The 16,556-nt window shown below is 40.0% G+C and overlaps 1 protein-coding gene across 1 annotated transcript in view; it reads right to left on the bottom strand.

Annotated features, from left to right (window-relative positions):
* The window catches only part of LOC146649291 (contactin-associated protein-like 4), a 110,491-nt gene extending 95,326 nt beyond the window's left edge, over positions 1-15,165 (bottom strand). Inside the window, exon 1 of the mRNA XM_085386768.1 lies at positions 15,084-15,165. Within this exon, the coding sequence (XP_085242894.1) occupies positions 15,084-15,165 (82 nt within the window). The remainder of the gene's footprint in view (positions 1-15,083) is intronic.
* Between the last annotated feature and the right edge of the window lie 1,391 nt (positions 15,166-16,556).

Raw genomic sequence — 16,556 nt, 5'->3', positions numbered from 1 at the left:
AACACTATTACAAGTAAACTAAAGCTATGCTTGAAATAAGTCTATTATTTTGAGTCCCTGAATTCTGAGCGTTAATTATTTAAGTGTATGTTTTTGTCACTTAGTAAATTTCCACAAAGAAGTGGAATAAGGCTGTTTCAAGAACACTGTTTCTCTCAGCAAACCCACAAATCAAACACATAACACCTACAGACCCTGCTCCTTTGCCATGAAGCTCCCAGTGCATAGTTTATGTGCTAATGTTAATACCAGAGAGCTGAGTGTTGGCAACTTTTACTCACTGTGTGTCTCAACAATTGGCATCTTTATATGCAGTACTTTTGCCAGATTTACTAATCTAAGTATGAGCGCAACCCCTGAATAGCGCTAATAGGTGTGATTAATTGCACCACTTTCTAAACACAAGCACAATCAGTCCATTTCAATATGAAGTGCAAAAACTAAGACGTGCTTTTTTCTGCACTAAATATTGGTGCAATTAGTAGTAGACTGAGTGTCAAAAACATTAGCAAATCATTTTGCACACTTTAATTAAATATTCTTTTTCTTCTATTTTGTGCCGGATTACCTTGTGAATAATAAGGAAGTCTGGCATTTATAGACTATATCAGAGATAACACAGTGGTTGGAGTGGATGGTAAGTATGTAAAACATACAACTATAATATCAGAGACCAGTGTTTGCATCCAGAGTACAGCTCCCTATCTAGTTAGTTTTAGGCATCCAAAGCACTTCAGTTCAAGATATTGAATACTGAGTGGTATCTAACATTTTAATAAATGACAGATAAGAAAGATCAAGTTAAATACTTTCTGTCGTGGTCCTGGGTCTGACCCAGAGCTTTTGAGTTCTTGAACATGTTCACTATTTGTTTGTTTTATTTTTTGTATCTTTGTATTTTCCTTAGTATTTAGCTCTAGTGCTTAGTTGCTGTTGTTATGTGTATTGGAATTCATTATACTTCTAGGTTTAATGTCTTTATATTTATTAGTGTCTCTTATTTCTTCGTTGCAGGTTTTGATTATTTAATATTTGCTTGTATTGTGACATGGACACAGAAAAAGCATCACATTTACAATCACATTCTTTCCTCACAGCCTGTTTAGAATCACCAGTTAACCTAACATGGATGTTCTTGAGACAGTGTGAAGGCCAGAGTACCTGGAGAAAGGCCACACAGATATGGGGAGAAGATGCAAACTCCACACAGAGAGGCCCAAAAGCTTGTTTGCCAACCAACCTACTACCGAGCCCACTCATTTTTGTACATCATACTTAGTTGTAATTTTATGTATTCAGTTCATTTGGAAATTTAATTCAGTGAACTTTAGTTGGTTCAGTTAAATATGTGTCTCTGCACAGTTAATCACTACATGCGATATGAGAGGTCAGCATGTCGCCATTCCTAAAGATGGCCCCAAATAATCCACAAAATCATGAACTTGCCCAGACAAACCAAAGCATACCTCTTTAAGTCCTCTCTGTGTTCTTTGGCACAGTCGAGGTAACTGCTAAGCTCCAGCTACTAAACTGATACCAGAACAACTTATGCTGTCATTGAACGGAACTGAGCTACAATTGATCTTTTCCTAAACCCTTTTGGAGCAAGCTCACTTCTCCTGTTGTGTCTTCCTATCTCTCTTTTCCCTGCAGAAGTTGTGAAATAAGACTATTCTGTTGAGTCATCCATAATCATTACTATTTCGTGGCCATGAAAGTCAAAGGAAAAGTTTGCGTGGTAATGCAGTTTGGCTGAGAACGATATGAATCCTGTGTCTTCTTTGGCTGCAGACCACAGCCTGACAGTCTGACAGCTCAAGTGAGATGCTGTGCTGCAGGGCTGACTGCTAACAATGAGAGAAACGTTAGTTCCTCCACACCAGCCCTTCATCTGTCTATTAGCAACACACCAGGCCAGTAATTCTGCTGACTCATGATCGAAGCCCTCCAAAGTTACAAAATCACATTAAGCTATAAAACACTCATAAATTCACCTTCCCATGCAACATAATTAACCGCTCTTTTTTGACACGGCATGAAAACATCACTGCTGTTTGGCATTGCTGTGTTAACTGCATTGATGTGAGGATTCATGGGAGGCAGACCCAATCAGTAAATTATATCATCAAAAGGAACTGTGCTGCAACAAGGCCACAATTAAAACATGTATCTGTAAGCTTTAACCCTTACCACATTACAGCACATGCTGAAACTAGTAATTTAAAAAAAAATGAATGAACACATTGGTAGTAAGCAGGAAAACTTAAGACCATTCACTATGAAATATGTCAGTCTTATGTAGATTGGAAGAATTGCTGCTGGTTACATCACACTTACTAATGGACCCAGAAGGAGACATGTGGATTATGTGATGCAAATATCATTAATGGATCATTTTTGCATTTCAAAATAGGGACAAATACACTGAATGGCATACTTGTCTTTATAGACATTCTCCCTGAGAGAATATTAAGTGATATTAAAAACAAACAAACAGACTTACAAATTATTATCTGCTTCCTCCTTTCCTTTTTGCCTCCAGCATTCATCCTCAGCATTGGGTAAGAAGTTAGTCCTAAAGATTTTTGCAAAGCATTGTTTTTTCTTTCTTTTTTTCCTTTTAAAGGTACATTATCTAAACCTGAAGTTTCACAAATTCTGTCAGACCATTTGGATGTATTACAACAACTCATACAGATCTAAAAACAACTATTGTTTGTAACATTTTAATGACAGTAACCATTGCCTTTATAAACTACAGTGGCAATGATTCACCACTCCCTCTGAAGTTATCAATGGACAAGAGTTACAGTCCCTATGGCCACTAGAAGGCTTTGTCACTTGAATGAACATCATTACTGGGCATCTGCTAGAATGACTGTTGTTCCTCTGCCAAGATGAGGAGCCAAGATGGAGCCTCAAAACAAGTTTGTCTGCTGTGGTGTTTGTTCATTTCTCTATCGGCAAGATTTTGCAAAACCCAGAGCTGAATTTCACAAAAAAATGGTGGAACTTGGACAAAGAAAAAAACAAAAGAAATTTAAAGTGGACCTGAAGAGCTTTCTAAAAAAACATATGGTCATGGCCTTAGAAGATGATTACACTGTGCACAACAGTGTTCCCCAACCACTATGCCGCGAGAAATGATCAGGTGTGCCGTGGAAGATAATCTGGTTCAATCTGATTAGTACTCTGAGCCAGCGGTCCCCAACCTTTTTTGCGCCACGGACTGGTTTATGCCCGACAATATTTTTCATGGACCGGCCTTTAAGGTGTCGCGGATAAATACAACAAAATAAAACTAGTACCGGTACCGAAAAAAAGAAGATTTATTCATAACACGCGTGAAAAGACCCAGGAAAACAGTTAACGATAAAAACGATAACAAAAGAATGCTGAAAACCGATAAAAACCCTGAAAACCATAAATTTCATACCTGAGCCTCAACTCTCGCGGCCCGGTACCAAACGACTCACGGACCGGTGTGTTGGGGACCGCTGCTCTAAGCGATCAGCGTAGCGTGCAGAACAATTACATTCTCTTCCAGTAGAGGGCAGTACAACTACCTGCTCTAATTAAATAGGTTGCCAACTGCCAGTAAAACAGAAGAAGATGAACAAGAACTTATATAATAGTCGTGCTGTGAGTGAGACAATGCAGCATGTAATAGCAATAGATAAATATTTGAAAAGAAAAAGTAATCAATTTAATTCTAGATGAAGGCCCTAGCATGAGTAGTAGACAGAAGAAAGCAAAAATGGTATACTGGGGACAAACGGAGCCAATTCCGCTATACCTGGTGCACGGGGAAAATTATTATGTTTTTTTGTGATGTTTTGTTTGGTGGTGTGCCGTGTGATTTTTCTAATGTGAAATATGTGCCGTGGATTCAAAAGGTTGGGAAGCACTGCTGTACAAGACTTATTATTTTGTTGAGAGCACAGTCCCTTCGATTGGGTTGGAACTTCTCCATTGACATTAACTGCAAATATAGAGACATTTACTGATGGTATACTTCATATTTGATTTGATTATATTTTTTACTCCCAAAACTCCACTCAAGGAGAATATGCAAACTCCACAACTGGTGTGGTCAAACCTTCTTGGTGCAAGGCAGCACTGCTAAACACTGTCCACACTAGGAGCCTAAGAGCTACTTGACATGTTCCTCTGTTTTCTCAGTTCTTGCAGGACATTTACCCTCCAGAGACAGTACATATCTTGACCACAGAAAAGTTTTTTTTCACTGAAAAAGTTCATCTACTTCAACCAGTCATTTTTACTGATCAGTGTCAAATTACACACAATCCAGCAATAGGGAGCCACAAGCCAGCGTATTCATAGTGTCAGTCCCAAGCCTGGATAAATGGGGAGGGTTGCATCAGAAGGGCATTCATCATAAAATCTTTACCAAGTCAAACATGCAGATAATAAAGAATGTCTGTGCAGGATCGTTAAGGGCCCCGGTTAACAACGACCGCCTCTGGTGCTGTTGGCCAACAGGGTGTCAGCGGAAAATCTCCTACTGTTGGACAAAAATAAAAGAGATGAGAAGGAAAAGTGTGTTAGGAGGTAGTAAGAAAGAAGGAAAGGCAGGCTTGCTGAGGTGAGAGTAGGGACTTTAAATGCACGGTTTATTACTAGTAAGGTGACAGAGGTGTCTGTTATAATGGAGAAAGGTATATACAGGGTGGGCCGTTTATATGGATACACCGTAATAACATGGGAATGGTTGGTGATATTAAAGTCCTGTTTGTGGCACATTAGTATATGTGAGGGGGCAAATTCCTCAAGATAGGTGGTGACCATGGTGGCCATTTAGAAGTCGGCCATCTTGGATGCAACTTTTGGTTTTTCAATAGGAAGAGGGCCATGTGACACATCAAACTTATTGGTAATGTCTCAAGAAAAATAATGGTGTGCTTGGTTTCAATGTAACTTTATTCTTCCATGCTGTCAGGGACCAAGCAGTAAAGCATAAAGGACACAGGTGGTTTTAATTCAAAAAACGGGTTTTATTGACCCAAAAATATGAAAATATATTTAACAAAGCCAAAACTTAAACAGGCCGACCAATAAAAGAGGTCAACTCAATAGACTAAACTCAAGATAATAATTAACAGAACCTCAAACAAACATATGACAAACTGACCTCCTGAAATGACACACAGGGGAACTTAAATACTGGTTTAGCTAAACCAAATGACACACACGGGGGAAAACAAGATGGCTGCCATATAACCAACTAATACAAAACATTTAAACAAACATGAAACACTCCCCAGGCAATGAAGCATGTGGTGCAATCCAATTAGGCTGTCAGTAGTACTTCAGGTCTCCCAGCCCTTTGCCACACCTTTTGCCAGACAGGAGGAGACACCAACCCCCAGGTAACTCAAACAAAGAAAGATATATTAATATAACATAAAACAGAACTTTGACCTTGCAAGGTTAATATGTGTGCACGCCATATAAACATTGGAAGGTGTGATGGAAAAATGAATACATTTAATAAAGAAACGATATTGAACAATAAATAGAATATTTTAAAGTAGTGACTGTAAATTAAACTAAAGTGAATCAACGGGTGGTGAGGTGTGGAGCTTACCATGTGTGGCATGCCATCACACATGCGTTATTTACAAGTTTCTCTTTGTTTACAGCCATTGACATGTTGAAGAGGTTAACACGTGAGGAGCGGATCGAAATTGTGTTGATATCTGGTGAACGCAGTAACCGGGTCATTGCAGCAGATTTCAATGCAAGACACCCTACGAGACCACCCATCTCCCATGCTACAGTTAGCAAACTGCTTGCTAAGTTTCGTGAAACTGGTTCAGTGTTGGATTTGCCAAAATGTGGACGCAAGAAAACTGTCACTAATGAAGAAACATCAGTGGCTGTCCCAGCTTCATTCAGCAAGAGCCCACAGCGTAGCACTCGCCGCATGTCAGTGGAGAGTGGCATTAGTCGAACATCCCTTCGGTCCCTTAGCTACTCACAAATGGCACCCTTACAAACTCCAGCTACTGCAGCATCTCAACGAGGATGACCCAGAATTTGCAGAATGGGCAAAACAAAAATTGGAACAGGACCCTCAGTTCATGCAGAAGATTTTGTTCAGTGATCAGGCAAACTTTTATGTGAATGGTGAAGTTAACAAACAAAACCACCGCTATTGGTCTGACACTAACCCACATTGGATGGATCCCTCCAAGACTGTTGGAACAACAAAAGTGATGGTTTGGTGTGGTATATGGGGTACAACGATAGTGGGTCCATTCTTCATCAATGGAAACCTCAAGGCCACTGGATATTTAAAAATTGCTACATGATGATGTGTTTCCCTCTTTATGCACTGAAGCTGGCACGTTCCCTGAGTTTTTCCAGCAAGATGGTGCACCACCACATTATGGGTGCCAGGTCCGAGCATTCCTAGATGAACAGTTTCCTGGAAAGTGGATTGGTCGTCGTGGGCCAGTTGAATGGCCCCCAAGGTCTCCCAATCTGACCCCCTTAGACTTTTATCTTTGGGGTCATCTGAAGGCAATCGTCTATGGTGTGAAGATACGAGATGTGCGGCACCTGAAACTACGGATACTGGATGGCTGTGCTGGCATTTCTCCTGCGGTGTTGCTATCAGTGTGTGAAGAGTGGGAGAAGAGGGTTGCATTGACAATCCAACACAATGGGCAGCACATTGAACACATTTTATAAGTGGTCAGAAACTTGTAAATAACTCATGAAAGAATAAAGTTACGTTGAAACCAAGCACACCATTGTTTTTCTTATGACATTACCAATAAGTTTGATGTGTCACATGGCCCTCTTCCTATTGAAAAAACAAAAGTTGTATCCAAGATGGCCGACTTCTAAATGGCCACCATGGTCACCACCCATCTTGAGGAGTTTGCCCCCTCACATATACTAATGTGCCACAAACAGGACTTTAATATCACCAACCATTCCCATGTTATTACGGTGTATCCATATAAATGGCCCACCCTGTATATTGTGTGTGCAGGAGATCAGATGGGAGGGAACCAAAGCCAGGAGCATCAGTGGTGCATCTTACCATGGTATAGAAAGGAACTGAAATAGAATAGATCATGAATAGATCAACAGAAAAGATCATGAGCTTGAAGCTGGGAATCAAAGTGCTGATATTGAATGTTGTTAGTATGCATGCCCCACAGGTTGGACGTTCAGAAAAATTAGAGGAATTGGAGAAGATTTAAATGGACATGTAGGTGAAGGGAACAGGCGTAGATGAGGATGTGTTGGGTAGGTATGGTGTTAAAGAAAGATGTGCAAAAGGGCTGATGGTATTATAGCAGGTATCACAACAGACTTGTAAACCTTCTCTTTCACTCTATCCTTCTGTCACGAATCACCCGTAGCACTTTAGCACTTCCACCCACTCCTGCACTCTCTTCTCCACCTATCCAATAAAGCCTTGATTGATTGATTGATTGATTGATTGATTGATTGATTGATTGATTGACAAGAGAGGTGGAGAAGAGAGTGCAGGAGTGGGTGGAAGTGCTAAAGTGCTACGGGTGATTCGTGACAGAAGGATAGACTGAAAGAGAAGGTTTACAAGTCTGTTGTGATACCTGCTATAATGTATGGCTTCAGGACAGTGGCACTAAAGAATAACAGGAGGCAGAGCTGGAGATGTTGAGATTTTCATTGGACGGACAAGATTAGAAAAGAGTACATCAGTGGGACAGCTGAGATTGAGTGGTTTGGAGACACAGTTAGAGAGGCAAGGTTAGGTGTATATGCGTTGAAAGATGAATAGAAAGGATGTTGGATGGGTAGCTGCCCGACATGAGGAAAAAATGTGGAAATAAATTCACGAATGTCACGGAGTCTAGTGTAGTGACAGGTTGGTATGAAAGAGGAGGCTGCTAAGGATATAGCAAAATGGAGGTAGATGGGCTGCTGTGGTGACCCCAAATATGAGGAGCCTAAAGAAGAAGAAGAAAAAAAAGGTGTTAAATCACATATAAAATGTGAACTTCCAGAAGCGAGGGGTGAATTCTTTTATATTCAGGCACAATAATTTGTGTGACAGGCAATCATTTCTAAATAACGTTTTATTGTAATGTTTCACACTAAAATGTTCTATCGACATGCCTTTGACTTATATTTTATTGTATATATTGATCTGTGAGAAGCAGATTTTCCTTGGATGACATCCTGCAACTGAAAAACCTTTCTGTTTCTCAAGGCCTGTCTGATAAATAATAGCCCACAATGACAATATTGCTTCTCATACAAAGTGACATTGAGGGTTCCTTTCACAATCTTTTTTTCTCTTTGTGGTTTTCACCTTCCATCAGCCTTCCATCAGTTTTAACAAAACTTAACAGAACAGAACATGCTAATAAAAACACACATTACTGTAACTATGAGTAAACACTACTACAAAGCAAAGCAAACACACTCAACAAAAAAGGCACTACTGAGAACAACAAAGGAATCATTTCAGTTGATGACTCAGTCCAGTTCAATTCAATTCAGTTTCTAATCATTCTAATCTAAATCTAAATAATTCTAAATAATTCTAATTACAACAACAGGCACCTTGAGGTGCTTTCTATTGTAAAGGAAGACCCCACAATAATACAGAGAAAACCCCAACAATTAGATGATGTCCCTGTGACCAAGCACTTGGCAACAGTGGGAAGGAAAAACTGCCTTTTAACAGGAAGAAAACTTCCAGGAGGGAGCAGCAGCCATCTACCACAGCCGGTTGGGGTATTCAGCATATTTTAAGAGGTTCTTACATATTCATTAAACTGAAAACAGAGAAGGTCACCGACTATGATTAGGTTCAATGTGACGATGATTTCCTGTTTAACTGGTTGAGAGAGGAACAAAGGAGAATGCGATACATGCGATACTGCACACAGGGTAACATGATTAACAGTCAAATTTTTGTTTTTTGTTTTTCACCAAAAAATTCAGTTTGTTTTTCTCGAGGCAGTTCAAAGTGGATTTATACAATAATACAAGCAGTTAAGTAGGTTACTATTCACCTACCACCCTGCTACTCCACCCCCAGCCTTTGTTACAGTAATACCATACAGAGAGAGATTGTGATGCAGGACTGAACAGGACTTCATTGCTGGGACTTGTGTTGTTGTGCACCACAGAGCAGCAGCTGTGTGAAGGTGAGATGAGGAGAGACAAATGAATCCGAATACACACACACACATACACACACAAAGAAAACCCACTGATGGATGAAATGAGAGAAGGACCTGGGAGTGTCACTGAATAGATTAAAGACGAAGGGCGCAGGCAACGAATGTCCATGCAGGGCAGTGAACCAAACTCCTCCACTTTCTTGTTGATTTCTTGTGCCTTCCACCACCATATGCTGATCTCCTCAGCTTCTCCTCCATTACGTTAACAGAAATACAGCGTATTCTTCTAAGGATCAGCTCGTATGACCCTTCCTTTAATAATAAATGACTTTGTAGCCATATCATGTATTTAATTTGAATGGAAGAACACATTATTCTCCACATGAGATTGTCAAAAGCAGTTGGAAAACCTTAAAACTGTGCAGGGCAGTAGGGAAGATCTTGGGCTCAAAGCAAGCACATAAACATTAATTCCACTAAAATATTGATGCAACTCTTGCATTACTCACTGCAATAATCGATATTGTTAAGATGGCAATGGCTTAGATGATTATGTCAAAGGTGTTGCGTATGCTGACAAAACCCACAGGGAGTTATGTAAAGCTGTTTCCTTCAGCTCTAAGGAATATTTTAGCACCTTTTAAGTCACTGTTTTGGTTTCTTAGCTTGTCACTAACAAGTGTTTCAGCAAAACAAAGCAGAAAAACCCTGCAGTTCACTTCATTAGGCATTAAATGGTTAAAACTGCTTCCTCAGGATGGCAAAGCTGAGGTACGAGCCAGAGAAATTTTGTTTACATTTTGAAAGTGGCCAAATACATGTTCATGCTCTCTCTGGGAAGTTCCAGGTCAACAAATCCGTTAATCACGAATTGTTTTTTGACAATTAGCCACCGTTTAAATCCTAACATGTTTACCTTTGATTTATATTACCCGAGAACAGCAGAGCACATCCCAATATTTTTGCACAGTTTCTGTGCCTCTTGAGCTACCTGATAACTGAAGGAACCTAATCATACTTCCGTGTCAGTGTTAATGGGTGGCTCAGCTGGTGAGGTGACACAGGGAAAGTCTTTATGTCATTAAAACTACTCGCATTACATGAAGTTCATGTGTAGAACAGACAAGAACACAATAACAGTAACTTTCATAGTTTTTTGTATGTAAGTGAGGGATGTAGCAGAGCGGTGGATCTGACTGACAAATCAAGGTACACGGCGTGCTAATATAGTAGCGACTTGTCAACAGCAAGGCAAGAATACTTTGGGGCCTTTCTTGTCACTAACAAAACACCTGATGAGTTTATGGGCTTGGTTGCAACCAACTTGATCTTTATTATGGTCCTTCTGAGCTGATAGACAAGCAATATTAAGGCTGTTCTCCCAGAGTCTTCTATGAAGAAGCAGTCAGAAAATTGTTATCATGGATTATCCTGACCACCCTGCACAACACTTAGTGGGTGGGCAGCAGAGAAGCATCTGTAACAGACTGATTAACTCCACTCCAAGGACAGATACAGGGAATCTTTATAGCACACGCTGTGACTTTCTATGATACAATAAAACACAGAGAATTATCTACCAGATATATAATATCAATAATATATTGTACAATAACATATTGTGTAATATATTATTGATATTATTTCTATGTATTACTATTTGTATTGCTATTTTTTACTTAGTTTATTTTGTTTTTAATATAACAAATTATCATTAGTGTCATTATTATTAGTATAATATGCTGGACAGAGTGCAGCTTTAAGGTGCTTTTGCAGTGGCTTCAGTTTTCAGACTTTGATGGTAAAGCCATCTTTTATATACAGTCTATGAGGGTTGCACTGCCCCCAGGTGGCTAAAATGTAATGTAGGCTTGAAATCTTTGTTTAGCAACAAAGCAGAAAACATAAGTTTTTGGTAGGTTTATTTCCAGCAACCATGGTTGAAACTTCCTGGTCAGTGCTGCAATATAAAAGAAGGACTGTAAGGGAAAAAAAACTGGAGTAAAAAAAAAAGGATGTTTAATTAATTATTTATTATTGTTTAATTTCAAAAATATGTTTGATCAAAAGGTTCAGACTACACTCATTTGAAACAGCAGTTAAGAATCTCATCACATCTTCCATTTAGCAGCTTTTTCTGCAGATTTTCTTGTAGAGAGTGATGGTAATCACAGTGTGGTTTTGCTAATAGCTGATGACTACAGTTTCTGCTTTCCTGCTGCTCCAGAGAGTGACAGTGAGTAGTGACCTCAGCAGAATGTGGCCAATTCTTGAACCGATAACAAGTCATCTGATATAATGACAGGCCCATTTGATGAATGGGTCTGTTTTTAGGCAGGCAGACGTCCGCTGGGGAGCTGGCCTTGGGCAAATACAAAATCCCAGAGGTTACAAAGGCAGATGGATGGACTGCAGTTCTCTGTCACTTTTATGGCTTAACTACTTGTCCCTGGATTAATAAATCTAGATTCATGACTGACAGCTCCAGGCTCACACCACCAGGTACTGCCACCTTTGTGCAACCTTGGTTTAATCAGAACCTCTTCATGACTCCACATCTGCTAAATACATGACATAAAAATAAGGGCAATTTATACTTAACTACTTTGCTCTTTTGCCACATACTGGCTCTCTAAACCTCATGAAGCATAAAGGACAGGGATGGTTTGCAGAGACACATTCGCATCAAATTGATTTTATTCCGTGGTTTTAGATCACTCTGTGCAAACCACCAGCTCATTGAAAAGTAATAAATTCTGATGAGACAGGGCTGTTCCCATATGAAGCGGGGAGCCAGCCACAAATTTAAATCAACTTCTCCCCCAGCACATTTTTTTATTCTCTGTCTGGCTGTGACTGGTGGAGATGAATTTCCAGCACTCTTAGAAAATAACAACACCTTAAAGTCATTGTCGTCCCAGCCTCGGCTATTTAAATAATCAAACATCTACCCTCAGCCATCTGAGAGATGAAACGCATCCTGTGCTACCTTGGTGCCCCTGTCGGTGCAATAATCAAAAAGAAGATAAAGAAAATTTGTGTTTTCTTTCAAGTTTGAGAAAAATGCAAAAAGAAATGTGTCTACCTGTATTGTGAAATGAAACAAAGCAAACAGTGAGGGTGTGTGTGGGAGGAAGGAGATCCAGATTGTTTCTCACAGATGATAATGGTGGTGCTGCTGATGATGCTAATGATCTAAGGGGTGAAGAGTCTTCGCTGGGGAAAAAATAATAGCCTTGGTCATTTACTCAAATGTTTAAAATGACATATTTATCCAGCAGGTGACCTCTGTTTTGTTACTAGCAGCAGCAGCAGTTGCATAATGTTCTTAAATGGTCATTAAACCCCCAATTAGAAATGTACGTTTAATGGTAAGAGAGCCTTAAAAATAAATTCTCCTCTTCATGAATTGATTAGCAGAGGATGAGCGCTGGGCGAGAAAGTAAAACTTTTAATTTCCACTGTGGCTGTTGACAATCACGACACAAAACACTTTTCTTGGCCTACTTTCCAACTTAGGTATGAAAAATCATTGGATTTGTCTGCATTATTCTCACCTTAAAGTGACTCTGTATTGTACTGTAATTTCGCTTTAGGTATCACCATCTTTCGGGTTAGGCTTGTGATCGTGAGTTAGTGGATGAAAAATGTATTTCAGTCAGGACTACAGCAGTCAAAAGATTTTTATTTTCATCTTCAGCAATTTACATTTGTTCACATTTGCTCTTTCTGGGACCTCTCTGTCCTTCTCTGTGCATACACGCAAAGCGAGCTCAAAGAGAACAGAGCAGCCATCAGATAATGACGCTGATGAGGTCAGAAGCACCGTGGAATGAAGCAGCTGTGGTGGAGGTGGGTTGCAAAGCAGCTTGCAGATGTGCAGCAGCTGTATGCAGGCTAAAGCAGCATAAATACCATGCCTGATATGACTTATGCTAATTGGATTTAAAGATGAATAGCAGCTCAGCCACCGGCTTATGTGTGCTGGCACTGAGATCACCTGTTCTGCCTAAATTGATGCTACACACAAATAGCAAAGACGATTTCAATCAAACTCATTGTTTGGTCATTAAATGGCATCTAAAACCCTCTACCTCAGCACCTTCCGTGTCATCACAGATACCTTGACTTTAAGTACACACAGCCTGAAACATCTTGTTGTGTCCAAGGCTGAAGTCTTTGTTTGAGCTGGGAGTTAGTTAGGGTAAGGACTGGGTCGCCAAAGAAAGAATTAGTTTGTGTAACATGTTGTCTGTCCACATTGGGAAATAAACTGACTCATAGCTGTTCTGGAAAGTGACGAGTTCAGCAGTTCACTTCCTCACCATCACACAGCTGTTCATTTAGTTTGTCATGTGGGTATGTTATATTGTCATTTTGGAAACGTTAGAGAAATTGGCTCAGTGTGTGCGTGCTTGTGTGACAAAGTGGGTATATTGACAGATAGAGACTATTACAGAATGGACAGAAGCATCCCATCCTCCTTGTAGGAAACATGATGAATGAGATGGCAGTTCTTTACTGAGCTGACACCTGCTCATTGCTTAGGAAGCATAATATGGACAGACGACAGATTGTTAGACGGATGATAAAGGCTCCCACTAATACACATTACTCTGTAGATCAACTATATGAAGCAAAGTGAAATTGCTGGCTTTGCGATTGTTAGGCTTCATGAACCTGAACAAAGTGGGTCTGCACCAACACTGTCTTTTCATCCAAATTTAGGTCATTTTCAGGCAGTAATATAAATACGTCCACTATCTATCCAAACAATCAATGCAGCTGAGAAAGTGCTATGCCTGTGGATGCCCATCTTTACAGTCGTCCTCCTGATTGTTTTTTGTTTTTGTTTTTTTTGGCCAGTTGTGTGCACAAAACCATCTGATCCTTTTGTTTTGTTTTTTAATCTGAGATGTCACATACAAGATTGCCCTTATTTACAGTATCATGGAAGTAGACTACAGTAATTACAGTGGGAAGCAGGGGGCCATGACATCTTACTGAACCACTTCAACTGTGGAGGTCCTGAAACCATTCACTAAATTCCTCCCATCAAAAACTAACAGCTCATATGCACTCATGGACTGAACAGCAGCAGTGAACAGGAGATGTAGCACACTTGTTGCAGACAAAAATTCTATATCTGTTATACAGACATGTTCAGTGGTTTCTTTTAAAGAAATCTCCTCACACCATGAAATCACTTTTTAAGGATCTTTTTCTGAACCTTAAAGAAGCTCCAGGATCCTACACAGCTTCCCTGCCTCTCCAGGACGAGCCCACAGTCTCTCCCACTCTCCTTCTCATGAGAAAACATCAAATGCTGAAAAATGATAAAATAAGAAGGCAACTGGAATTCACTATCTCTTAAAACTTGACAGCCGTAAATCCCCAGAGGATATGCGCTCCCTGTCAACAACAAGCCCTTGTGGTGGTCGGATTAGATCCAGTCAACTGTTTAATTCACTAAATTTACTGCGCTGAGCTTCTCCTTGGCAAACCCGGAAAAACAGGTCAGATCAGTTAAAGCTTTCGCAGGGCAGACACAAAATATTTCTTCATTTTAAAATCATTTGTACCATAATGACTCGAAAAAATAATCAAGAAATTAAATCCAAATAAACAAACTGTAATGTGTTTTATGAGTTATTATAGTTATTTATAATAGCCTTTTCAGGGTTTTTTTGTGAATTAACAATCTGCAGAATATATGAGAACAAAGACGAAGAAGACTTTTTCTTTCTTTTTTGCCAGCTGGCAGGTTAATTAGCGGGCGTGTTTACAACCGTCCAAACATATTATTCTCATTCATTACAGCTGAGTGAGTCCAGGTGGAATAGTAAACCACAGGGATGACTTTCAAGAAAACACCCCACTCTACATCTCTCCTAAACAGTGCCAGAGGCGCGCGGAGCCGCTCACCTGCACCTGTCCCACAAGAGCCGAGCAGCAACGAGGCGATCAGCGCGATAATCCCAGCAAGTCTTTTATTCCCTCGAGGCATGTTGAAGGGACGGGATACTGTGGGGTATAATCCCGCCTGTCTGAGGGTAGCAGTCCGTCCGTCCTCCACCTCCTCCCCTTCTTCTGCTCTCCTGTTCGCTTCTCCCCTCTGCTCTCCTCCAGCTGCGCTCCGGTGCGCTGCGCCGCACCGAGTAGCCTCGCTGTCACAGTGTACAGAGGCAGGCCGGTGCCCAGCGGAGGGAGGAAGAGGATGCTCACACGCCGCTTGTACTCCGCCAAGTGATGGAGGCAAAAGAATGGAGCCGTGAGGAGGAAGGGCTCCTTTTTTTTTTCCTTTCTTTCTTTTTACGATACTGTCGCAGGTCCGAGTCCAACGCACTGCCTCCCTCACTGAGATGAAAGAATCTTAAGAGTTCCTTCTGGGAGCCCCAGGACTGGTTTAGTGCCACCACCACGGCGCAGTGAGCGCACTTGATGTTTAACTCTTTAGGAAGCTTTCCCCGTAAAAGCAACACAACTGTCACGTTTATTTGAACAGAAGCAGGAAAGGAAAGGATAATTCATAAGGAGACTATGAGGCAGTTTTGAGCTCACTCTGAGACACCCGAACAAAACTGCTATTTTTTAAATTTGCAGTTTTGATCACTTTGTGGTCAATTTTAGTGTGTTTGTAACGATTTTTTTTAAAAATCGTCTAACTCTTTCTTCTTTTAAAAACAAAATGTATTCAAATGTCTTTGCTTTACGCTGGACATCAAATATACCCCACTTTATAAAAAAATAATAATAATCATTATTAGCATGATTCTATATCAGGCTGCATACATGTGAACATCACAAAATTACGCCCAAAGCTACTGATCCAAAACTCAGATTTAAGGTGAACTCGTTCTTCTACACAGCAAATCCAGCATGTCCAAATTAACACTGTCGGATTTGATTTCAACACTATTAAAGTGTCTATATGGGTCCACACCAGAGAGTGTTAATTTAACTCTTTTTGGAGAGTTGGTACGTTAACTCTGATTTAGTGTTAAACACCAAATCTGTCTGGAGTTGATAATTTAACACTTGGTGTTAAGAGTTTATATATTAACTCTCAAAGAGTATTTTAGTTTAACTACGTAAGAGTTATCTTCTAATTCATTCTAAAAAGCGGGAATTTTACTGTTCTGAACTTCTAGAAATTTCTTTTGGAAATAAACATTTACTAAAAAGATGCAATGGTTTTTGAAAAATATTTATTCTGAACTGTGCACCACAATTTCAAAACATTTTCTGAAAGATGTAACAGTATACATGCTCTCACTTTCATTAGAATTTTGTTTATCAAAGGTCTGACATGGTAAATGCAAATAACAGCATTCTCATCACTTATTTCTTCAATACAATATTCATGTCCTTCATTCATCCCTTTGTGGAACTTCAACG

This window comes from Rhamphochromis longiceps, linkage group LG17 (assembly GCF_057381845.1).
Source record: "Rhamphochromis longiceps isolate RC_006_pf linkage group LG17, R_longiceps_female_GT1.1, whole genome shotgun sequence".
In the NCBI taxonomy this organism is placed as follows: domain Eukaryota; kingdom Metazoa; phylum Chordata; class Actinopteri; order Cichliformes; family Cichlidae; genus Rhamphochromis; species Rhamphochromis longiceps.
This window is presented reverse-complemented; position numbering and strand designations above follow the sequence as displayed.